General features: G+C 41.9%; 1 protein-coding gene and 1 long non-coding RNA gene across 2 annotated transcripts in view; one reads left to right on the top strand and one right to left on the bottom strand.

Moving 5' to 3' along the window:
• ZNF704 (zinc finger protein 704) overlaps positions 1–13222 on the top strand; it is a 115606-nt gene extending 102384 nt beyond the window's left edge. The window contains exon 8 of the mRNA XM_054814771.1: positions 11814–13222. Within this exon, the coding sequence (XP_054670746.1) occupies positions 11814–11828 (15 nt within the window). The 3' untranslated portion in view covers positions 11829–13222. The remainder of the gene's footprint in view (positions 1–11813) is intronic.
• LOC129202285 (uncharacterized) lies at positions 4713–15529 on the bottom strand. The gene is made up of 5 exons (XR_008575668.1): positions 13679–15529; positions 10648–10843; positions 7938–8014; positions 7643–7839; positions 4713–4849 (listed from the first exon to the last, which is right to left on the bottom strand). It is a non-coding gene; the product is annotated as an uncharacterized LOC129202285 (long non-coding RNA).
• Positions 15530–26072: the final 10543 nt, after the last annotated feature.

Consider the following 26072-nt stretch of genomic DNA (forward strand, 5'->3'; position numbering starts at 1 on the left):
CTAAAAACTTCAGGAATGCTGTGTTTTTAAGCCACAATTGATGTTGTCTATGTGTAATTTTTAGTGTTAAAAGAAAATAGACAGTAGCCTTACTAATGAGGTGCAATACTTACAAAGGGCTAAATTATGAAAACAAGTGGTGTGTGTTTGTACATCGCTGCAAAATGTGCACTCTCTTAAAACTGACTTTTATAGCACTGGGATCTTATTACCTCTCTGAAATGATAATGTTGGTATAATTTTATAACCATTTATTATACATTATGAAACAGGATTTGGGATTTCCTAAGAACCAAAATGAGGAAAGGGAGAATTGTTAATCACATAGAATAGTGGTATATTGTTTTACACAGCAGAAGTAACCTAAAACACCTTTACAAAGCTATACAAATTCTGGATTACTGAAAGAAAAAATATATTGCCCTTGGTTACAGAGATAGTCTGAAATTTCCCATGATGTCATGAAAATGCCTACTTCGGTGTTCAGTGTTTGCTTTGTCTCTTGCATTTTATTATTGGGTTTTATTTGTTTGTATTCTGATTATGAAAACATTCCTAAATTACCAATCCTTGGATTGAAATTGTATCCTTTTGAAAATAACTTTTAAAATGGAGAGATTTCTTCATCATACTGCACAGTCTGAATGAGATCATACAACAAGATCTGCTCCAGCTTAAGTGGAGAGTTCATGCAAGCAGAAGGTTATATAGGAAAAGATTACATTGAGAGTTAGTTGTTCAGTTATGAAAAGGGTTTGAACAATCAAACTAAAAGCTCCGCTCACATACTTCTTCTCTCCACCTGCACCATGGCGTCAACAGGATACGGGCTGCCCAGTATGATGTATCTTGCTATCTTACACCTTTTTTTTTGCTGTTAAAATGATGACATACACATCATTTTCCCATCTTTCTTACTGTTTTTGTCTTATGCTCAGAGTCCAGAATTAACTGAAAGACAGAAGTAGTCAGATCTGTTGAACATAAGGCTGTTTGGTTGTTTCCCTGTTTGCCTGGCTTCTAGCAAAGGGCCAAGGGACAAAGTCAGATTTAGAGACATTAGTCAAAAGAGGCTTGAGCCAGACACGTAAGACCTGAAATAAAATTCCTCAGAATTGGATCCCAGTAGGAGGAAACTAGTCTTAAGCAATTACAGAAGTTTTTTGTTGTGGTGGTGTTTGGTTTTTTTTTTTAATTACAAGCCTGATAAAAGGTCTTGTTACACAATTAAGAACAAAATGCAGATTGCATTGTAACTAGCTGAGCCCTCAAAGCGTTAACAGGTTTTCTCAGGAGAGTTGCAATTATTCCCATGAATAGTGCATTGACTAGGACTGCGCACACAGGTAACGGTGGTGGAATGAAGGCACTTGGGTTTTCCTATATGTGACTGTTTCCACTGTAATTGGGAGTGTGAAATTGGGAATCTCCCTTTCTGAGTGCTTGAGAAGAGAATTTTGCTGTTAGGCTTTGTGAGAGGGATGGATACGTACCTAGGTACATTTGCATGGCTGTTGGAAGATGTTGGCTCAGTTTTTAGTAATACCAAAGTGGCAGTACTTTGGATGTGTCACTTAGTGACAGATTTAAGAGCTGTTAAGCACATGGCATTCAGCCTGCAATCCATCCTACTGATACCAGGCCTGGGGAGAAGGAGATTTCTCAGAATGGGATCCAGGATAGCCAACCCGTTGTGAAGGGACTCACCACCATGGTCCATGTGCTGGCAGCTGCAGCAGGTGCTTCATTTGTTGCATCCAGCTTGAAGGGGGCAATTATCTGCATTTATTCATAACCCACGTACAGAATGCTCTTTCGAAGAATATTCTTTCTTTCAGAAATTAAAAATATTGGAGAACTTTTATGTTGCAAAAGGTCACTGAATAAAAGACAGTATTGTCAGAGCTGAAATCAGAAGTGGTGGTTTCCCTCCTTCCAGAGCCATCCCGACTAGCCGGTGGGAGCATGCTCCTGTCTGGGCTCTCGCGGAGCCCTGGAACCATAACTAAGTCATTTTCCCAAGACGTGCTGGAACCCAGCAGAGCCCTAACATCAGCCCAATGTGAGTTTGACTCCCCAGGTAAAGGAGGCTCTTTGCAACTCTTTCCCAACTCTTCCACTTCCTAAGTGAGTGTTTTATTAGTAGACTTTTATAAAGGGGGCATTGCCCCATCACTTTCCAGTGGCATTTCTAACACAGCACCAACCACCTCTGCATTTGCAAGGAACCAGACATTATCTTTGTACATCATGGGGTTTTGGGAATATTATTTTAGATTTAGATCTCTACATTTCCTCTAACACTGTAGTTCCACAGCAGGTAAAGTTGGCATAACCTTGTGCTGCTGTTGAAAGAGCTGTTCCTCCCCCTGGCAGAGACATATCTGGAGAGAAATATCCCAGTTTATGCTGGCTTGAATGACTTCAGAAAGTGTAGGTCTATATAAAATGCCTGAAGGCTACATCAGTATGTGGCTTGTTGGGTTTGTATCTCTGCTCTTCATGTGACAGGCATGATAATACTGCCTTTATCCCACCCTCATTAAGGGTCAGGATAAGGGTCTGGACTTGCACACACTCCTACAGCAGCTAGCTATTCCGCTAACGGAATACCATTAAAACAGCATTGATTTTGATATGAAATGGAGTCTGTAGGGGAAAAAAGAAGAGTTAGATCAATAATCCTACATGCAATGAGACTTAAGGTGTAATCTCAGGCCAGGCAAGGTTTGTTGCGGGGTGGGGAGATGTCATCTCTGTACGAGATCTCTGGGCCACAGAAAACCAGGGTATACTTCTTGTCCAGACATGGCAGCAGATAGGAAAGATCCTCAGCTGCTTTGCTAGTGCAGTTTTTCAGCCTCTTTTTATTACAGCATTAGGGTAATAGTGATGGGAATGCCGAGGAGAAGGTCAAGGTTCATAAGGGAACTGAAGGAAGGTAACTGTCAGCATCAATTTGCATCATGTTCTTTTTAAACTCTGAGAAAAGCAATCATGTTTTCTTGTCATCTGCTACTCATATATCAATTCATATAAGAAAAGTATTTCCATCATAGAAGGGGGTGAATTTAGCTCAAGTTAAGCAGCTGTAGGAAAATAAAAGCCCAGTTGCCCAGTTTTTATGAATACTGGATTTCTAATACACTCTGCTTGCATAAGACTGCAGTATTTAGAGCCATGCATCCTTTTGTCTCGCTTCAGTCACAGAAAGGAAATATTTGCCCACATACATTGTTCTTCCTTTGTTTCCCATTAAATATTGTTTTGGAGACTATAAAGTACATTTAAGTTCTTTTCTAAAAACATTTTTGCTGAATTATTATTTTTAGAACCAGAGCATTTCCTCTTTCACTCAGTGTAAAATTACTGAGTTTCAATTTGCTCTGCATTGCACTTTATGTATTTTTTTACTTGCTGGGTCATGTATTTTTGATATAGAAAACAACACAGGTTTTGTTAATCTAGTTTTAACTAGAAATTAACCATGAAACTAAGATGGTTTTATAAAAATGCAAGTTCCATAAAATGCAGCAAATAAATTATTTAGATCAGAGATGTATTTCATGATACATTCAGAAATATTATAGCTTCTGAAATGATTTACCATTTGGTAAATTAAATACATTAATGGATAGCATGGTTTAAAATAGAATATGAGTAAGCAGGAAACAAAGTTCTAGACATTGGATTTGCTTATATGCAAAACCTGCATTAGTTTAATTGATATGGGTCATAAAAATCTAGTGTAAACTATAAAACTATTTAATAAGTTGGGTTAAAATGAAAAGAGCTGACAGAAAAGTTGAAATCAGTTTAACTTCATTACCAAAGAGAGGTTTTTCACTACACTAGTGCAATGCTGGAGAGCAGGCAGTGTGAGAAGCCCCTTGTCCCTGGAGGGGCTGAACAAGACCCCATCAGAAGCCATATGCGAGTACATATTTTCCTGCTTTGAACAGTAGCTTGCCAAACTCTTACAGGCCCCCTTCCAGATGGACAGTGGTGTTTCCATTTGGTTTTTTCTCTCTTCATCCCCTCCAGTTTTGGGAACCAGCATCCTAAAGACAATCATCTAGTTCCTAAATGAGCTAATTAAGAACTCATCTTCCCTGATTGGTGTTAGACTTACAGCCCTAATAGCCCTAATACTACCGTATGTTGTTTAGCTTAAGACTTTTTAGATGCCAGTTTCAATGCTTTAAACAAAGAACAGCTACTCTACCCCAGCACAGAATACCTCCAAATCTTGTGGACTATATTGAAAAATAAAGACCTTTTTTACTTTTACTTTGTCCAAGCTCTTTATTCCAAATAACACCTAGAAAAGTAGAAGTCTGCAGAGACTGGAAAACAAAGCACACAACAGTAAAGGGGAGAGAGAGACAGCGATGCCCCCGTTCCCTTCCCAGAGTGAGCCCTTCCTGGGCTCCCCTCTGCAGGCTGATGAGCGCCTGTATGCACAGACCACACACAGCTCTGAAGTCCACAACACGATGGTGTGAAACCCCTGCAAAAGTGCTTTGTCAACCACCTCAGTCCCCAGTTCCTTTTAAGAGACTTTCAGACATTCTGCTTTTTCATTTCTACATCCATAGGTAAAAGTAAAAGCTGACAGCTGCTCCAATAGCACGAGTACAGGCTCACCTTGAGTTGCAAATGTATCCTCTTGCCATTTTTAATCAAGCTTCTGTTTCGCCTACAAGAGATGTGCTGGATCTGGGTATTTCTGCACACTGTAAAGCTGTTGTGTCCTTTCAGGGACTAACACGAGTCCCTGGAGCGTGGCAAGCGCGCTGCCAACGTGCAAGCTACATGCTTGACGTTGGTGAGCACCATGGTACCTGTGCTGAAGAGAAAGCATAGATTAATGTTACATATGCATCCTACCACAGCGATAAGTGCTGCACAGCACTGCTCAGGTCTTGCAATTGTGAAAAAAATGAAGCTTAAAACCTTTGCACTAAGCACAAGTTGTCTCTGAAAGCTCAGTTTGTGTTTGGCTGAGGAGCCAGAGCAGTGACAGGCCTACCAAGGTGGCGGTCCTCAGGCAGCACAAATAACAGTTCTGTTGCCCGACTAGTTTCTGTATTTTCATGTACGCGTGAAGGAAAGCTTAGAAGACTTTTGCATGTAGATGATACTCCTGTGCAATCTGATTTGATTCTGCCCTCTGGGGTTAGTCGGTGGGCCAGCACAGCAGATTTAGGTAAGGTACTTCCACTGCCAGTGACTTGCACATAGCAAAAACCTGTTTCTTATTAGAAGCAGGTGCTATTTCTTTTCTTTTTCTTAAGATAAAAAACCACAGAGCAACAAAACATCACCATGCAGACCTTTGTTAAACTCTGTCTCCCTATAGTGCCAGCAGCTGGGTAGAAGTCCAGAATTCAGAGGACCTTGGCCATCAAAAAGCCTCTACAACCTATTGCTGCTGAAAATGTTTTAGTGCTATATCAAAAACATACAGACTTGGGCTCTACAAAATTCCTCTAGGAATTTTGCTGTTACTTTATATGGAAAAAGTGTTAAAATCTTTATATCTGCATCTGAGTCAATTCTGCCTGCTGAACCAAGACCACTTCCAATAGACTTCAGATATGTAGGGAGTCATTCTCAGTACAAATCATGATGCTCCAAACATTTCAAATCTTTTTCTTAAATTAAAACCAGTTGTGAAATTAGCAATGTGTATATTAATGCTGAAAAGTCTATGAAAATAGTTGACTTAAAATTCTACAAAGTATATGCTTGCACTTGAAACTTTAAAGAAAGACTGAATTACTAATTTGTTAAGCACTAGCTCCTGAGTTTTATTAATGTACTAAACCAGCTTTGGACAGAGTAACTATTTCTACAGATTGAGAAGGAATATTTTTTTCTCAAGTTATTCAAGTATTCCGGGTAATGAATAGTTTGTTTCTGGTCACTGGGTTTTAGAATGAGCAAATCTCATCCTCTTGCACTTCTAATATTCATTGTTTGAATGGAAAAAAATATTTTCTGCTTTTTCAATTCCCAGTGAATGATCAGTTCACTAGTTTTAGGCAATGTTTCTTCACTTAGATTGCAAAATATGCTGTGGTAAATTTACTCTCCTCCTTGTGAATCTTGATTATCTGATTATTATTTTTTTTTTCTAGCTTCAAAAGTGCTTTTGTACAATTTTCATAGATATGGTTGAATAAAAATTGCAAGGAAGAATCTAAGTCATCTGATAAGTGCATTAACCACTGTTTTCCCTAAGTAAAAATTAAGAACATGAAGAAACATGAAATATCATGAACAAAGTCAATTCATTGCTGAATTAAATTTTTATAGAACATCTTGATTGGTAAAAAGCAGTAATCTTTATTAAAGTTACATCTAGTAGCAAACCACTGTATTTTAGTAAGTATCACAAGTGAGAAAGCAATTTTTCTTCAGAAAAAGCACAGATGGAAAACAAGATTAAAACAGATCATTTAAACCAAGGTTTTGCTCTTGTCTTTAAGCCCATCTTGCCTGGTACATTACTCTTGTACGGTCAGGAATGTTCAGGACAATAGACCTCCCTCATGGGAAGCAGCTAGGTTCCAAAGTGTTAACTGAAATAAAAGCAAAAGTGAGCAAACTCGCAGAATTTTCTAACTACTAGCTCAGCTATTGCCAAAAAAGCACTACTCACTACTGAACTAGAATTTCAGCATTTTAAAAGAATCATGTTTTAATCTAGCTCACGCACCATAGTTAAAACCAGAGTTCTGTTGGTTTGCTTGTTTGTCTTGCAGGACTTAAACTTGTTAATAAACCTCAGAGCAGGGTACGCCAATACTCAGATGACCACAGTTGAAATGCAGTCTCTCGAAATCCCATGTTATTACAGAAACAACAGTCTTTGAATTAAAAACTACTTAATATTATCTCAAAAAAGCAAGGAGAAAAAGCAGCTCATTCTTTATTTGGGAAATGCCATTCAGTTACCATTAACTCACAAGCTGTGTGTTTAACTGGTCTCCTGTAGCTTTGTCAGGTTGAGTTTTTGTTGAAAGCACATGGTGATTAAACTACGTAGCCAGGAACCTTCCTTTGATCTTTGTAAATGAATGTATACCTACGAACTATGCATTTTCATACAGCTGCATACTGTATCTTGAATCAATTCAACTCCAACCTTTTCCCTTAGGTTAACAACCCCCAAACTTCAGGAGCTGAAGGTGCTCCCATCTCCTTAGCATATATTTGTCTCCTGTCTTGTTTCTGCTCTCCAAAAACCCGATAACGCAGGACGGAGGTGCAGGGCCCCAGGAGCAGCGAGGCCAGGAGGCTGTGGCCAAGGCAGTGATGTGGCACACCCTGGGGGACCAGTTTGGACTCCTGGGCCCAGCGTGGCCAAGCACAGGGACATGGTACCTGTGCTCGCTCAGCCAGAGTTGCTGCTGCTGCTCCGGCCCCTGCACCTCTTGCACATTTCCTCAGTGTCTTGCACGCTCGGGCAGCAGAGCGGTACCAGCAGCTGCTCTCTCACACAGGCTCAGTAGGAGTTTGCAGCAACACTAGAACAAGCTATACCAAGGAGGAGCCCCCTGGAATCGGGCTTGCAGCCACGTCCTCCGCCTCAGGGGAGCCTTTTCAGCCACCCTCCCAGCCGTTTCGTTCTTACCATTACTTCTCCACCGTGCTGTGCACCACGTAGGGGGCATGGACGGCTCCTTAGGAGCTGTGGTCTCACGGCTGAGACCTGCTGCACCAGATGATACATCAGCGCTCAAAACACTCTATCCTTCATCCTAAGCATTGACGACTTCAGGGCTGGGTGTGTAAGAGATGAAGGATCGGACTTTGGTTTTAGTGTACCATCTGTTGGAAGGGAGTAGGAAAGATGAAAAATGGATGTCTTGTTCTTGTAGCTGGTGCAATTAAATGAAGGGGAAAGGTATTGCATGCAGCATTCTTACTGAAATTTTGGGTTGTTGCTGTAATATGCATCAGCCCAGTCTGGTCAATGAATGAACTGTGTTTCTAACAGTTTATCCTACAGGAAGAAAAAAAAATAGATGTATTAAGAATATCCTTGCTTTAGAGTAAAGCAAGCCTGGACTCAACAAGAAAGAAAGATTTTTTTTTATATGCAAACTATTCAAATATTTGATACTAGTATGAAGGCAGTGGTATTCTTATCTATCCAGAGATGTGCACTCATCTAGGTTGTGTTTAACTGAAAAATATTTTTGCAATATGCATTTGATGGCCCTAAGGCCTTTAATTTTATATTCTTTACAAGAATTAGTGCGGAAATTATGTTTTCGCATTTATTGAGCTACCTGCCCATGTTAGTTTTCCATTTGCATAAAGACTATTTCCACTACTTCAGAGGGTTTTGTGGGTTTTTTTGTTTTTAAACACTGTCCTTTTTAAAAAAAAAACGCAGTGCTTTTTGTATGTTGCTCGACAGAAAAACATATTCCTTACCAAGGCCCCTATAACGTGATCCACAGAACCCAATGACTTGAAAAAAAAATGCTTGAGGACAGGTCTTCAGCGGTTATCAGCTGCCATATCTCCCATAGCTGTGACCATTTGTATCAGTGGAGGACCTGTCCCCTGGAGGGTTAGGCAGAGATAGCTGTAGGGATGCTCAGCGCGGCACGGGAGGCTCTCTGGAGCTGGCAGATCTCCGTTACCAGGATGTGGCCTGTAACAGCAACGGAAAGACACTACTGCATTTCTCTGCGATCTGCAACTGTCCCGTGGGCCTGGTATAGCTCCAGCTGCAGTCCCCCAAATCAAAGCGCTGACTGCAACCGTCAGTCCTTTGCTGTCAGTTACTATCACAAAGTTAACTTTTTAAAATGAGAGAGAGCTTCCAACTCTGGCACTAATGGAAATACTGAATACTTTTAATATATATATATATATTTGGAAAGTATTTGAAAAAAGTGTTTTGTCTTTTTTTATACAACTTTTAGCCAAATAGAAGTATTCTGCCTATTACTTCTGTGGATACCTGTCTACCTGTAAATAAACTCATATATTCAGGTACATGAACCTGAAGAAAAAAAAAAAATAAAGACTGTTCACTGGCTATGCGCTTTGCTAGCTTTTGGTTCCTTTGTACATAAGGGGTAACTGTTTAAATGTTGGGTGGGTTGTTGGGGTTTTTTTATTTAATAGCTGTTCCTCTAAAGAAAGAAGAAGAAGAAAAAAAAAAACTTTTGACTTTGTTTTCTCTTTTCTGAGTTAATACAAAGATTTTCTAACTTTTTACTGCAGAAATGGATCAATACCTGGTGCTATGTGAATTTGAGTCAAACTGGCCATAGCAGACACACCAGTTAGAATGCACTTTTCCTGTGACACACAATGTATTTTCTCAGAAGGGACTTTCAAAGGACCATCAGATGTTTACATTTCTTCTTGTTGCCCCAAATAGTTTTGAATATTGAAATAACTCCCAAAAATAGAGAAAGTCATGATCCATTATGGATGTGACGAATCCTTACATTTAGGTATCTATGACAGGTTTGTACAAATACCATTTTAGAGATAGTTGAAATATTGGGTTTTCATACTTTGTAATGCTTTGATGTGACAAGAAATATGCTGTTGCTATCTAGTCTAACCTCACTGTAGACCTGTAACTTCCTGTTTATGGTTATGTCATGAATTGCACTGGCTTGAATTCAGCCAAATACTGACTGTTCAGATGGAATATTCCGACTGTTATGATGTCCACAGAACATTAATTAAATGCACTTGTATCTGACTACTGCGGAATATGTCAAATTATTCATGTAATAAAGCCCTTGTGTATAACTTTTGCTACTTGTTTATGTGAACTTTAGTTCTTTTACAGCAATGAACGTCAGCGCAGCAACCAAGGACTGACACAACTCAGTGATAGCCCTTGCACCAACTTCATTACAAACAGGACTGAATTCCTTCCCTTCGATCAGAAGGCAGATATTTAGACACCATAACATGAGCTAAGACACACAGGACAGGAATGTGGCCCTTGAATTTTAAGTTTTGGCCCTGTGAATTTTAAGTGCAACCTTTGACTATGGTTTCCCACTTCCAGGCTCATGCTATAAAACTGGTCTTCCTGATGCATTGAGCTAGCAACACCTTGCCCATCCTGCTCTTGCCTGGCAGTCAAGGAGTAAGTAGCCTCCCGGTGCGCACCAAGGAACACGCCTGACAGGCAAAGCTTTGTTTGAACAGGATATGCCTTTCTCATTGTAAAGCTAATGAAGCTACTGCTTTAAACTTGCAAGTTGGAAAGACATTCCTGAGAGAGGGAGTAGTTTGTTAGGAAAAAAAAAAGTATAAGCTCAGTACCATTTCTGTCCAAGTTCTCAACTCCCCGTCTAGCTTTGTGAGGTCATATTTAAATGTTCCTTTGGCTAATGCATTCCTACCCAGTGCTGCAAAGCCAACTCCAATATAAATAGCAAGGCTATTAAATTTAATGAGCGGTTTAATCACTCTTCTTCTGTTCACATTTTCCTCCCTTCAAGCAACACCTCCTCACCACACACATGCATACTCAGTCATCCATCCCCAGTAAAGAGGATCTCTAAACTAATCTGTTCTCTAAGCCAGAGGCAAAACAGCTCAGGCAAAGAGACCCTGCCCTGCTACCCAACAACATATATCATTACTAACGGTCAGGCTCGTCCAAACGGTCCCTTCTGGAACATGCGTTTAATCCCGCGGGTACCAGGCACCGCTGGAGTGAGCGGCACTCCTTGTAGCTTCTGTTGGAGGAGTCGGCTGTCTTCATAGCCCCACTCCCGCCAGGCAGGTCCCCAAAGCTGTCCGCCTTGTATCATTAGAGTAGATAATCCTACAGCTGATTCCTCTGGATATAAAAAGGAAGGGATTTGAAATCATATAATTAGCAAGGAGGTGTTTTAGTGGTATTTCAGATTAAATTTCACTAATTAAATGCCACTTTAAGAGATAATAATCTCTGCTGTAATTGATGTTTCTGAAGACAGGCAGACAGCCCGTTACAGTTCTCTTTACGCAAAAACATGTTTTCTACTTTTATACATTAAAGAAAAGGCATTTCATTTTAGCCCAAAATTCAATACCTACACCCCCCGCCCTCCACTCCTGCACAGGCTTTGTCTCTTTTTGAGCCAGTTCAGAATAGCTTTAAGAAGTGACTACCTAAGGAGCATTTGGTTTAGAAATATTTCACACTCTCATGTACTTCCTTTAGAAAATTTTGATGATTCCTGCTCTGCCTGCATCAGTAAGTTCCCCTAACCTCATTTCTTTTAGCTACAATAATTCACTAAATTCAAATTTGGGCTTTCAATACTCTTGGCTGCAAGAAAACAATTTTTGTTAAAATGTCGCATTGAAACACTGCCATTGTCTTGTTTTACGCCACTACCTTTGAGACCTGTTCTCCAAATGTGGCATTACAGAATCATAATATTAAAATCTTTCTTCTGTGAGGTCCTAGTGGAAACCTGTCGCACCAAAAGTAACTTTTTAGCCATGAAAATTACCACTTAGAGAACAATAACATTATTTTGGTGCCCCTTAATTGAATGCATTATTTTTCTAGTTTATTCACTTAAACTGCCAACTTTTTTCTCCCTCTCCCACCCACTCTTTTTCATGATGCCAAGAAAAATATTTAGGTTATAAAAATTGCCATATTGGTTTGAAGACTAAGCTACATTTCTCTTTTTGGCTAACAAAATAAAAAGCAAACATTATGCTAAGATTTATGGTCTAATTTTATCTTTGGAGAGGAGAAAGAGAGAGAGAGAATTTGCACCTTCCTGAATTATATTTTCCTGCTTTATCCCCAGATGATACCACCATGACAAGATGCAGCAGTTTTTTTACTTTTACAGTTTCAGGGGAAGAAGAGTTTTCAAACACATTCATTTCAATGCAAGACAAACAACAAACAAATTACTCTTTGTCTCAGCTTTGCCTTGTAGTCACTGTAGTACAGTGTCTTGCTCTGATATGAGACTTCATTGATTTTTTTCTGCTAGTTTTTAAGAACAAAACTTATGGACAGGGAGATAGGGAGGAACCCTACCAAGGACTAAGTTAAACAACCAAGCTTGTTTTTAACCAACCTTATGGCATAGCTCCAAATGTCTCGATCTGACTCTGCAGATCACTGATCCACCAAACTAACTTCGGTATTTTTCAGTAATACGTGAACATTCCATTTTGGCTAGAAGCAGACTTACCCTTCCTTCCTAGATTTTTTTAACTACTAGCTTTGCAGGCTTTTTAGCTTTCCTTCCTAATACTATTACCAGCATTTTTAACATTGTATTGGGTTTGTGTGGCAAGGTTTTAGTAGTGGGGGGCTACAGGGGTGGCTTCTGTGAGAAGATGCCAGAAGCTTCCCCCGTGTCAGATGGAGCCAATGCCAGCCCACTCCAAAACAGACCCACCACTGGCCAAGGCCAACCCCATCAGCAACAGTTGGTAGCACCTCTGGGATAACATAGATAAGAAGGAGGAAAAAAAAAAAAAAAACCACAAAGAGCAATTGCAGCCAGAGAGAGGAGTGAGAAATGTGAGAGGCACAATGCTGCAGACACTCAGGTCAGTGAAGATGGAGGAGGAAGAGGTGCTCCAGGCGCCAGAGCAGAGATCCCCCTGCAGCCCATGGAGAAGACCATGGTGAGGAAGGCTGTCCCCCTGCAGCCCATGGAGGATGATGGTGGAGCAGATATCCCCCTGCAGCCCATGGAGGACCCCATGCCAGAGCAAGTGGAGGCACCTGAAGGAGGCTGTGACTCCATGGGAAGCCCACGCTGGAGCAAGCTCCTGGCAGGACCTGTGGCCCCATGGAGAGAGGAGCCCACACTGGAGCAGGTTTTCTGACAGGACTTGTGACCCTGTGGGAGACCCCACGCTGGAGCAGTTTGGTCCTGAAGGTCTGCACCCTGTGGAAGGGACCCATGGTGGAGCAGTTTGTGAAGAACTGCAGCCCGTGGGAAGGACTCACGTTGGAGAAGTTGGTGGAGGACTGTCTCCCGTGGGAGGGACCCCACGCTGGAGCAGGGGAAGAGTGTGAGGAGTCCTCTCCCTGAGGAGGAAGGAGCAGCAGAGACAACGTGTGATGAACTGACCACAACCCCCATTCCCCGTCCCCTTGTGCCGCTGGGGATAAGAGGTAGAGAAATCGGGAGTGAAGTTGAGCCCAGGAAGAAGGGAGGGGTGGGGGGAGGTGTTTTAAGATTTGGCTTTATTTCTCATTATTCTACTCTGTTTTGCTTAATAATAAATTCTCTGAGTTGAGTCTGGTTTGCCTTTGATGGTAAATGATGAGTGATCTCTCCCTGTCCTTATCTCGACCCATGAGCCTTTCGTTGTATTTTTCTCTCCCGTCCAGCTGAGGAGGGGAGTGATAGAGTGGCTTTGGTGGGCACCTGGCATCAAGCCAGGGTCAACCCACCACAGATATATATATTATTATATATATAATATATGTATAATAATATGTGTGCATATATTGTGTGTGTGTGTGTGTGTATACACACATGGTCCAGAGACTCTTTTCACAAAATTAGTTTTCAAAATGAGAACAGGCTGAAAAAGGGCAAATAACTAGAAAACAATACTTTTAGAAGATATTATATTAAAAATATGTGCAAGTTAAAATTGTGTTACATACAACTGTCACTAAAAGCAACTCAGTGCTCACCAGTTTTATGGTGAAAGAGGTGGGAACTGCACGTTCTCGATACCCGACATTTTTTTCCGACCATTCACCGGAGCGCAAACTTATCCAGTGCTGACCTCTTGTGGTAGGCACTGAATCTGCAGGCGCCAATATAGTTTGCAAAACTCAACACCACGGCGAGGTTGAAGACAGACAGGTAAGCTGGCCTCCAGACACCGGCTGGGAACTCAGAGAACAGAAAGACCACATCCCAAAAGGCACACACATCCCCTTTAAATTTTCATTTTTAACTCCTGAGCACATAAGATCCTACACAACACTGAAACATGGTGAATCTATCAGGTAAAAACAGTTCTTAAATTTGACAAGGATTTATCTGAATTCTTTGCAAAGCTTTAGGAACAGCTTTAGCTGGGAACTGCTAGAGTAACAGAAATCTCGTCATTGATCCTTGCAGATCAGAGCTGTATTTGTATTGTTTTATCACCAATACTGACCTATGTCATTGTGTACAAGGCATGGAGCATCCCTCTCTCAATTCTTGTGGTTGAGTGCATTTGATTAATTAATCTGTGGAAGTCCAAGTCTCCTGTCTCACTTCTGATATCTTTCTTGTTGCCCCATTTCTCACCAGCATGGTGTAACACAACAACTGGCAGTGAGGCATACATACTTTATATCTCTTTTATTCACTCATCTAAACACTTGTCCGTATCACTCAAATCAATTCACCCATTCTATGTAGGCTCCTGAGGATCAGAAAATAAGTCAGTAAGTGGAAAACCAAATATTTTTAATAAGTGGTGAACCCATTTAAAGTCACAGGAAGCAGAAACTACTCGTTCTGCCAGGAGCCAACTGTCAGAGCCTGCGGGATGTGACAAGGAGGACAGGATTAATCACATTCTCATCCCACTCTGAAGTCCAGCTGCATTAGGCACCCTTTCATGTTGTTACACCTGTACCTGCCCCACTAGATCTGCTTCCTACTCGCCAGGATACACCTCACCTACTCTCCAGCTGATGCAGGTCATCCTCTACCCTCAAAGCAGCAAGGCTCTCACTAATAGTGCCCATACAAACATTCAATAAAAAGGGTGCCCTGAGTCCTATCTCAGAAGAGGGAACAAATTCATTCCTGCAGCCTTGCTCTTTTATTGTTATCAGAAAAAGCACTACGTACAAAGCAGGCCTTCCCAGTGCACCCTCAGAAATGGGAGTGCACTGAGGATGCCTTCATCTTCCCACACAGATGGAACACTCAAATACAAACATGAGAGTCTTTCTAGCTAAAGCCCCTGTGCTTTACAGTCTCACCCCCTCACAGCTAGCAGAGAGCAAGCCACCCCCAGAAATCACTGCCAGACATGCTTTTTACCCATTTTTAGGCCATCAACACACCTAGATATCTTAGAGCAGAAACTGGCTCTTTATTTTCACTCTTCATTTTTCTCCTCTTTTTTGTTCCTTGCAGGTTCCTTGCTCTGTTATATATTAGTATCACTGCTGTTATTTCCCATCAAACCCGAGGTATAACATTTGCAAAGTGGTGACTCACGTAACCAAGTTTAGGTTGAGCATTTAGCTAGGACTGACCAGGCTTTCTAAAGTGCTGTATGCAGAGATTTCTGTTAGGAGACTCAGATGACATCCTCTTAAGAAAGGGCTGGTTCCTTCCTTCTGGTCATAGACCTCTTGACCTGTGAAAACAAACAGGATACAGAATAAGAGATGGAAGGAGGAAGGAAAATGTTTTTTACTTCCACGGCTTTGGTAAAAATCTGAAATTTCAAAAAATATCTGGAAAATCCCATTCCCAGGCTGCTTCTTTCTTGGGTTCTCTTTTCTTTAAATGTTTGCATTTTCTCCCACAACGGTGGTCAGGAGTTTTGGCATTTCAGACTAAACTTACACCATACGGCTCGCTACGTTGGGTGATTTTTCAGAGCTCCTCCCTCCACCAGCTCTGTTGCTTCCCAAAGTCAGCAGCAAAATGAGAAGTACAGTCTCTCGCAGAAGATGTTTCATATTTAGAATCGGCACTCGATAAAGATGCATCCTGTGCTGCACTGCTACAAGACATGTGGAGGGAGGCAGACCTGGTGCAGTGTCAGGGCAGGGGAACTAGAAAGCTATCAGAGGAAAGCAAGATGAAAGTGGAAGGGAAATGAAGTAAGTGGGTGATAAAATAATTCTGCTATAGAAGGAGAAAGCCAGAAGGATCAAAGGATGTCTTTTATTTGCATTTTATCCTCATTTCTGTTCCTTGCAGTTTCCTTCCTCTGCTGTATATTATTATCACCTCTATTATAAAACTTTCTGGTTGCTTGCAATTATCCCCCCTTTAATCTCATGCTAGGCTCTTCCCCTTTGATCCAGTGCAGTATACGCCTTCTTGCCATATGACTGATTGTGTGACTGCTGCATATATATGTAAAAATGTAATTTTTTTTCTGACCTAATTTCCCCATTGTGTCTCCAGTTTAAATCTATAAAGTCTAGGCAAAATTGCATGTCCTTCACAAAACCCTTTCTGCTTACCTCAGTTAGAGTGGATTCAGCTCCCAATAGAAATGTTACAAATGGAAATCTCCTTCTAACATCTTTGTTTTATTTTTGCACCTAAGTTACGGTTATAATTTCATACAATAAAAGAACACAAGCTACAGAGAGGGACACCTAATTACACCCTTCATTGCAAGGCTAAGCTGAGTTCAATGAGAAGAGACAAACCTGTTCCTAGCAGACCCTTGATTCTTTATCTTCTTTTCAACTTATTAAAAAGACCCCTCACCCTCTCCTGGGACCATAGCTTGCACTGTCCACTGTCCCTGCAAACCGGGCTTGATGCCAGGGCTGGCAGAGCTCAGATATATGGAACAACGCTGGGACGTATGGGCCAGGAGAAGAGCCCTGAGATGACAGGGAACAGGGCAGAGTCAGTTGGAAAGTCAACTTTCTCTGAAAGACAAGCTGCTGCTTCCTTCCCCTGTGGGAAACAGGAGGCAAAGCAGAGCTGCCAGCCCAGCCCAGCACCATCCCTCTGCGGAGGGCAGCTCCCCACTCCATGGGCAGCCGCTCTGTCACAGGGCTAACACCAAGCGAGACCAGGTGAAGCCCTCTTCTCTGTTTTCTCACTGGGGTTAGGTCTTTTTATTATTTTTTTTTCAGCTTTTTAAGTGTATGAAACATGCTGACCCTAGTTGGCAAGGAAGTCTCATCTTCATTCTTCTTCAAAGGGAACACTGAAGAAACAGTGTATGGATGGTGTGAAGAGGTCAACTGTACTTCTCTCAGTGTTATTAGAAATGTCACAAAATACTGAAGCCCACATAATATTTAAGTAGTTTGTAGTATGAATATTGTTAACTAAACCTGTTGATTTGAAAAGGAACACGATGGAAATTTTCTGCCTTACCCTGTTCATACAGGCTGAATTCCTGTCAAACAACTACCATAAGCACCCTGATAGCTCAGGAAAAAAGAGCCACTGAAAGGAACCACAGAAAGGAGCTAGGAGAGCACCCAAACTGGAACTCTCATCTTGGCCTACACAAATCTTCCACAAAGCAACATATCTTCCAGAAAAAGCAAGCTTTTATTTTCCTTGGCTGTAAAGAGCATCTGCTCTTCGTGTCCTCCAAAGTGTCAGTTCCCCCTGCAGATTCATTCCTCATCACTCCTTGACCTCCACATCCACAGTTACAAACTTGTATCCATCATCAACACTGTCCTGCCTTCACTACCACCTTCCTTGTGAAGATAAGAGCTATCTGAGATTTAAAGAGAGCAACAAGTGACTTCATTTTGTGTTCCTTCACATGATTTTTGTACTAATAAGCACTGAACAAAGGATCTGCAGAGATGAGAATGACAAAATGTATTTAGATTTTTTGCTTTAAGCTCTTGCACTTGCAGCATTGTCTCTCTGGAATTAAATGGGACAACGGTTGTTTCTTATGTTGCTCTGCATTCAAATAAATCCACTAGAAATAACACAAGAGGCAGTACCTCATTTTCTAGTGTTCTTAGATCACAACATGACCTTGAACATCTTTCCACTGCCACCTTCACAGACTACACTGCAGAAACACAAAGGATTTGCATATATTATTGAGTTAAGAGAGAGACCTCAAGATCTTGCTACCTCACATCCCTCACATGCCCTACTCTCCTCGGCACACTGGCATGTCTCTGATGATGCAGCACCACTTTCTTTTTCTCTTTTTAAAATCTCATACAATGGCAAATTGATCGATGTCCCCTGTGCTCTCCCCTGTGATTAGTTACATTCCCCTCTCAGAAATATACTTCACTTAATATATTGTTGGAGGTTCTAGCATCAATAGCAAGAAACTGGCTCTTGCTATGGAGAACTGAAAAGCCCTGTGCTAGAACACCTTTTGCAGCTGTGAGTATCAACACCCACTCATCACACTGCCTTTTTCAACCTTCTCTTTAGTAAGGTGCATTAGTCAGGCTCCTGAAATAAGCACCTTCAGGGCTTATTTTCCATTCTCATGGTCCCCCTTTGAACTCAAGCCAGGCTGTGCCTTCCCAAAACATTAACAACCGTGGTAATAAATACATCTGATAAGAGTTCACAGAACATTAACATCAGCAAGCCAACAAATGGCTACAAGTGTTAGAGAGCACTACGTACAGGGGATATGTAACAGACCGTGGCGGCCCTTTAAGACCTCCAAAGGGCAGCTGCCCTCCTGGGGAGCATGGACGGGCACAGCTGACATGAATTGACTCACAGGGCTGGGTGCCCAGCTCAGAGACTTCAAAGGCTTCCAGTTTGGGAGGGGACTAGGTTGTTTGTCTTGGTGATTCAGGTTTCTTATGATGAAAGAAGGAAAGAAAGAGATGCTGTTGGTTTATTTTTGCTGGGTAGTGGCATTCTGATTTCCTAGGCTTTAGGAGAGAAATTATGTCTTATATGTATTGCTACTGAGTTAGTAGCAGTTACCTTGGTAGGCTGGTAAGAGGTATGGCGTGTGGTCAGTCTGCTAGTTCACAACACAGTAAGTTGTTGATGGGTTGCAGGGCTGGAGCTAGAATATGTAGAGCACTGATGAAATATGTACACTAATGTACCTTTTGTCTGATGTGGTGATGTGTCTGACATTCCCAGAGGGAGACAGATACACTAGGGGTAACTTCTGATGTTGTTCCCATGAGGTCTGGGCTCTGGAGTTCTCTGTGCAGCCTCTCCTGTGTTAGCAGCACAAAGGCTCTCACAGGCTGTTTTGGCAGCTCAGATTTCCTGAGGCGTCAGGAGCCCAGAGTTGCAGAGTGCAGGGAAATCCCTAGTAGCATTGCTCTTCTAGGGTAAGATGGACAACAGTTCCCTGAGTGTGGTGTCCCCCAGTCATAAGGGGAGAGAAGTGAACCACTAGATACTGAGGTCTGTCTCAGGTTTTGATGTTTTCTCTTCTGATCTTAAGGTGTCATCTCAAGTCTGTGGAGTGCATGTTTCATCAGGAATCAGGTTACAGTAGCATCTGTAAGGGCTTTTCTTTTTTCATAGCCTAAAGACTCAAGGCTGTGCTGAGTCTGTTCAGATGCTGTTTTCTCTCAGATGCCCATAGCCTGTATTTCACCTAGAAGGACTTCAGAATTTCAGATACACAAAGGCTATCCACCATCTTCTCGGTGAACTGTATCTTAACCACCCAGCAAACTACATGACAAGCTCTGGTGGGAAGCGAATTGAACATCGTATCTAGTTAAATCTGCAAGGGGGATATAGGCAAGCAAGGTGTAATTACCCAAAGTGGGAGCTGGCCAGAGCACAGCTGTTACTTCTAGAGGAAGGGGAGAGTGTGCTGGCAACTGCAATCCCAAAATTCAGAAAGGAGACTCTGCAGTGTGTATTGTTCACTTGCTGACTTCAACCACTGTGTCAGAGTACAGATATGAAGGCTGTGGGGGAGAAGGATGCATGTGGACTTCAGAGGAAATGCTTGGTTACCACAGCTCTTCATCCAGACAGATGGGAAGTATTGAATTCTCACTGTAGAGGTCACGACTGCAGGTGTCACTGGGAAATTCAGAACGGCTGTCTTAAGGCATAGACAGAGACAGTAAAATTATAAAAGCAGTACCTCCAACTGAGGTACACTCAGCAGTGAGGTTATCTGAACAGGAACTGATATTCCTAATGACTTGTGACAGAAGATGAAAATACAGTTTTTATATTGTGAAAGCTGCAGTATTGAGTAACGCTTCTCTGTCGGTCTATTTCAAACTAAACTGGCTTCTTGGAATTTCTAAATGGCATCCTTCAACCTCAGCTCTTCTTCTGTGTCAGCTCAGAATAAAACTGAAGTCTCAGAACTTGCAGCTGTGCTGATTTCCTTCTTTCACAACAGAACTGTTCTGCTTGTGCTGCAGACAAGAAGAACTTGGTTACTGAAGGGGAAGATCAACAGTGGAGGAGAATCAAGTTGGAAGTGACATTTCTGTCTAGGAAAGCTATGGTAGAGGTTAATCTAGTTTATAGTAGTCCTGTTTAGTAAGCATTTGAAAGCTTTCTTTCCTGACCAAGACTTTGAAGAGTTGAGTCTGGGTGTCCTTAGTCTGTATTAAGGTCTGTGAATAAGAGGATGATTGTCAAAATATACTGTTTTATAATTGCTTTAAAACCAAAACACTTTTTATAGGAAAATGCAACTATGAAGAAGTTAATAATATTTTTTTGCCTAGAAAAATGAAGTATTTGATCAGTGAATCAATCATCTTAATTCAAACATGGCTTGCTAGAACACACTGGAAACAAACTGGACCAGTTCAGTAGTAACCTGTTTGTGCCTAAGCCCCATAAGACATTCTGGGAGGTGTAATCCGAGATACTTAATCCTTTTTCCTCTGTGGGATGGTTTTTCTTGTCAAGATGTTTTTTTCCCTTAACACACTATTCTCTGGCTGGACTGGAACATTGCACTAGGAGAACTGTGACTGTGTTGAATGGGATATAGATCCTGAGGCCTATAAAGCAGAGGCACTAAAACTACCTGTGAGTATACATCTCCATGTGAAACAAAACCAAAATTAACTGTTTCAACCTGGAAAATGTCAAAATGAAACTTTCAACATGAGAACATTTCTAAATATTTTATTGGGAGGGTGGAGTGGTCATATTTTTCAGTCTTTATCCTGAACTCAAAACATATGAAATATTAGAACCTAAGTGTTCTGGTTTCTTACTTGTTCAGCAAAACACCTGCAACTTTCACTGAGGTAAGCTCAAGTCAAAGTTTGTATCAAGAATGGTAATTACAACAGCAACAAAGCTCTACCCTAATGCTGGATTGTGAAGCCAAGCAGGAGGGTGGGAGATGTCTTATTTCCTGTAACATAGAACCACAGAATGGTTTGGGTTTGAAGGGACCTCAAAGATCATCTACTTCCAACCCCCCTACCATGAGCAGGGACACCCTCCACTAGACCAGGTTGCCCAAAGCTCCATCCAGCCTGGGCTTCAACACTTCCAGGGAGGGAGCATGCACAGCTTCTCTGGGCAACCTGTTCCAGTGCCTCACCACCCTCACAGAGAATTTCTTCCTTATATCTAATCTAAATCTACCCTCTTTCAGCTTAAAGCCATTATCCCTTGTCCTATCACTACATGCCCTTGTAAACAGTCCCTCACCAGCTTTCCTGTAGGCCCCCTTTAGGTACTGGAAGGCTGCAATAAGGTCTCCCTGGAGCCTTCTCTTTTCCAGGCTGAACAACCCCAACTGTCTCAGCCTGTCTTCACAGGAGAGGTGTTCCTGCTAGGAAGCATCCTTCCCTCTTACAGACCCAGGATTACACATATGTTTGCTTCGAACACTGAGAGGGGCAACCTACTGCAGTGTGTTTGTGCTGGCCTTGTCTTACAGGGCATTCCCATGAGAGCAAGCCAGGTGCAGTCCCCACCTATATGACCCACAGTGCAGGCTGAGATCTTGTTGCTTGTGAGTTGTAACATGCATGGGGTTGAAGGGCATTCTCCACTGAGAAAACAGGGTGCTGTGGCTAGCCCAAAGGGCTGGCAGGTTGTGTTCAGCACTGCAGGGACACTTGAGACCAGCACTGCTCAGACTGCAACGAGTGCAGATCACAACTCTTCCTTCGTAAGAAACCTCCCAGGTGTGAAAAGGCAGTATCTTGAACCAGACAGGAAATGTGGCTTGCTTAAACCAGTTTGGTTCCAGCACAGTGAAGGCCAGCATGCATGTAAGCTGTTTCTGAGGATATTATAATCTTTTCCTGGCAGGTTAGAGCAGGCAGAGGATTCTGTTTTTAAACTGAGCAAATGACTATTTCTGAGGACAGGCCACCAGATGTTTTATGTCACCTAGTTTCTGATTTAAAAACAGACTTCTTAAAATCTGACAAAGATGTCTGGTGGCAACTTCTTTGATCTGTCCCTGTTAAAATGCAATTCAATTTAATGAATTAAATCTACATGGAAGGCAAACTATGCTGTTAGAGGGCAAGTAATGGTTCAGATTAACAGGACTGGGGTTCGGTACCTTGGACATCTATCTTGTTTGTTGAGGGAATCACAATTATTACTCTGAGAACACTTCTATTCCATTATTTGTGTCATCCATACAAGTATAATTCACATCTTTGTGCAGTTCTGTTTGCTCTAGGGAGGTAAAACAGGAGGCATCCTTTTGTTGATCCTACTTCTTGAAAGGCCTGTGCTTGTTGATCTGCTGTAAAGATAAACTTGAGCCATTTTAGTGCATGTCGCTATAGCTCAGTTAGCTGGATCCTACTCTTGGCACAAGCTGAGGTAGGAAAGTGAAGAATGGGCTTGCAGGGACAGCAGCCATGGGCAAAGTACAGATGAAAGGTAAGATAGTCTGTGCTCATCATAGAGCTGTGCTTAGATGCAGTGAAGATGTTTCATCTTAAGCTGGCAATGGTTTCTGCTTCAAAATTGGAGGAATTTAGCATAGTATTTTCTAAAGTACTTCAAAGTTGTCTGAGAGAAATGATCAGACAGTATCTGGCATAGGAGGGAAAAAGACTAGAGAGTAGTGGACAGCTAACGAGCTTCTTGTGTAGAGAAAAAAGGAGGGAGAGGAGGAACTTCCCAATGGGTAAAGAAAAAAACAGAAGGGAAGCCAGTAAAATGTTTGGCTTAGATGGCAACATAAATGAGTGAGGTGGAGGCCAAGCCTTTTTAAAGGTCTTCCTGATAAACTCTGTAAAGCACTGCCACAAAATACGGCACTGTAAAAGAGACATACAAGTGCTTTGCTGAAAGTTTCTTAAAATGTTCCTCTGTCTTTTCCTTCCTTCAACCTTTCTGTACTTGTCCTGGTTTAACCCCAGCCAGCAACTCAGCCCCACACAGCCACTCACTCTCCCCCTGACGGGATGGGGGAGAGAATCAGAAGAGTAAAAGTGAGAAAAGTCGTGGGTTGAGATAAAGACAGTTTAACAGGTAAAGCAAAAGCCACACAAACAAGCAAAGCAAAACAAGGAATTCATTCACCACTTCCCATGGGCAGGCAGGTGTTCAGCCATCTCCAGGAAAGCAGGGCTCCTCATGTGTAATGGTTACTTGGGAAGACACAAGCCATCACTCTAAGCGTCCCCCCCCTTCCTCCTTCTTCCCCCAGCTTTATATGCTGAGCATGATGTCATATGGTATGGAATATCCCTTTGGTCACTTGGGGTCAGCTGTCCCGGCTGTGACCCCTCCCAACTCCTTGAGCACCCCCAGCCTACTCGCTGGTGGGGTGGTGTGAGGAGCAGAAAAGGCCTTGGCTCTGTGTAAGCACTGCTCAGCAGTAACGAAAACATCCCTGTGTTATCAACACTGTTTCCAGCACAAATCCAAAACAGTCTCATACTAGCTACTATGAAGAAAATTAACCCTCTCCCAGCCAGAACCAGCACAGTACTCCTTTAGCCATCTTCTATACCCATCAGCTACACTGCTGTGCGCTGTAGTTCATCCCTTTACCACGTTCACATCTTTTCTTCCTACCATTCCCTTTACATGTTGTAAGAGTCCACAGAAACCATCTGGCAAGGTCAGCCCACCACCCTTTTCAAAGTGGGACAGAAGTTACTAGTGTCTAAAATGCAGGCTGGTGGCTTGGGCATGTAACGTAAAGGAGTGCTATTTCTGTAATTGACAGAAGGTATCAAGTTGGGCCTGAAAGGCAAGAAGGAAGCAAATAAAAAAGATAAATGAAGGACAAGCTGTGGCAAGTACCTCAGGAACTGAAAAAAATGGAAACAGGGATGTTTTCTTTTAGAAGTGGTTTTCATGTGAAATTCCAAAGATGAAGTACATTTTGAGCTACTTATTAGCTTTAAAAATACGCTATACAAAAATCCACTTGAATTTTCTGTAAGATTTAAATTCACATACAGATTTTTTTACTGTTCTTATATTTGATTATTAGCATTGTTTGGGGAAATGTAACCATTTTTCTGTATTCCACAGTTCTTATGAAAGACTGAAAAAAAAAGGGAAACACAGAGTTATGTGGCTGTAGACTTGTGTAGGTCAGAGGCTTTCAACACTTACAACACCAAGCACAGAAAGCCTTCCACTTAAGAGTGATGCAAAAGCAGTGACAGCTCATTTCAGAAACACTGCCGATTTCTTTGGGTCAAGCCAGGATGCCCCTCCTGTAAGATAAAGAGTAGAGTCAACAAGAATTTTAAAAGAGGTTTGTCCTCCTCCATACTGCTAAGGAAAAACCCAGAACCTTTGAAAGCCCATTTACAAAACCATAACTGCTGGAGTTGTTCAAGGAGGCCATTCTCACTGAAACGGTGCACAGCTATGGCAGCTTGAAGGGGGCTGGGAGCATATATTGGCATCGCTTTTGGTGAAAAAAAAGATTTCTCAAACTCACTTAGCTCTTCTCTTTGTGTCCTCACAGTAAGTCTGTACTTCTAATTACAGTATTTAAGCACCCTGGTACCACTGATATTGAATACCTAAATCCCAGAGGCACCTTTGGAAATTTCAAACTCATAAACAAAGGAGCACGTGAATTCAGTGTGTTATCTGTGCGAGTCTGGGTTAGCACATCCTGATTCCACACATATCCAACTCTGTGCTGGAAAGAGCTCTTCTTCTCTGCTGTATGCATGCATAAAACCTTTTCCTTAACATCTGTGTCTTTCTTAAGTTAAAAAAGACCTGTCAAGTATGTAGCAAGTGAGCCTGCCACTTGATTTTAAAGGCTTCTCAACTGCATAGCCCACCTGCTCTTCTACAGACACCTATTTTGGGGTATAAGACTACCACTCTGATGAAGCTTCAAGTCCCCAAGACACTCCAGTGAAAGTCTCTGTGACTTAAACTCACCAGATATTCGTACAGCCTAACAGTGGGAGAGAGGAACAGAACCTCAGGGATTTTAGAGCTGCACTGCTTTAGAAGTGAGGACTTGCATTTGCTGTCTTGTTTTTAAGGAAGGCAGTTTTAAAGTGCATGTGGGCCCCCTTGTTCTGTTTCCACGCTTAATTGGACTATATTCAGATGTGGCAACCTGTGAATCAGACAAATTAAAAGTGCTTGGGGTTAACTGCACAGCCAGCCTTCTTGCCTGAACAAACATCATCCAAGCCAATGTCATCTTAACCCTGTGAAACTGTCAGTAATTGCTCTCGGTCTTAACTGACGTGACAGCTCGGGATGATGTACTGCCTGGCTTTTCCCTGATTCTCTACTCAGGCTACTTGGTAAAACGACAGTACCAGGCGGGGCCTCTACTTTCCTCTGGTCTTTTTCCCATTCCCTATTTCTGCTCTTATTATCACAAAGCCATATTCTCTAGCGCTGAAGGAACACACTCATTCCTACAAAATGACTGTGGTAAGTGGAAACTTTGCAAGTAACCTAAATAGGTGACCACAGACATTATTTAGGGAGAATCCAGGGTGTTTGGGGTTTGGGGAGGGAGGGGAAGGGAAGCTGGAATTTATTTTGTTGTTTTACAGCTGCAGTATCCCTAAGTTTAGTGGTTGAATGGATGAAGCAGTATGCCGAAGGAGACAGGTTCCTGACACCTCCCTTCTTCAAACTGATGTTGGTCTCTCACAACAGACACTGGCAGGCTTAGCAGTAACGTCTGAGGCATGAACACAGCCAGCTGACACAACACTCACTGCCAGAGGTTACACACTTCTATTAGAAGAAGAAAATACAAATTTTATCCAGCTTCTTTCTCCCTTTACCTCGTAGCTCATATTTCACATCCTAGAGGAAACGCACATTTTTCTGATGAAGACTACTCAGAAATACCTGGTGCAGCTGAAATGTAACACAAATCTGCATTTTGTTACTTAAAATCACTATCCGTTCAATAAGGAAACCAGGCAAGCAGATCCATACACCCTACATGTTTCACAGGCTTGAGATCCTCCTAACAGATTC

This window comes from Grus americana, chromosome 2 (assembly GCF_028858705.1).
Source record: "Grus americana isolate bGruAme1 chromosome 2, bGruAme1.mat, whole genome shotgun sequence".
Lineage (NCBI taxonomy): Eukaryota > Metazoa > Chordata > Aves > Gruiformes > Gruidae > Grus > Grus americana.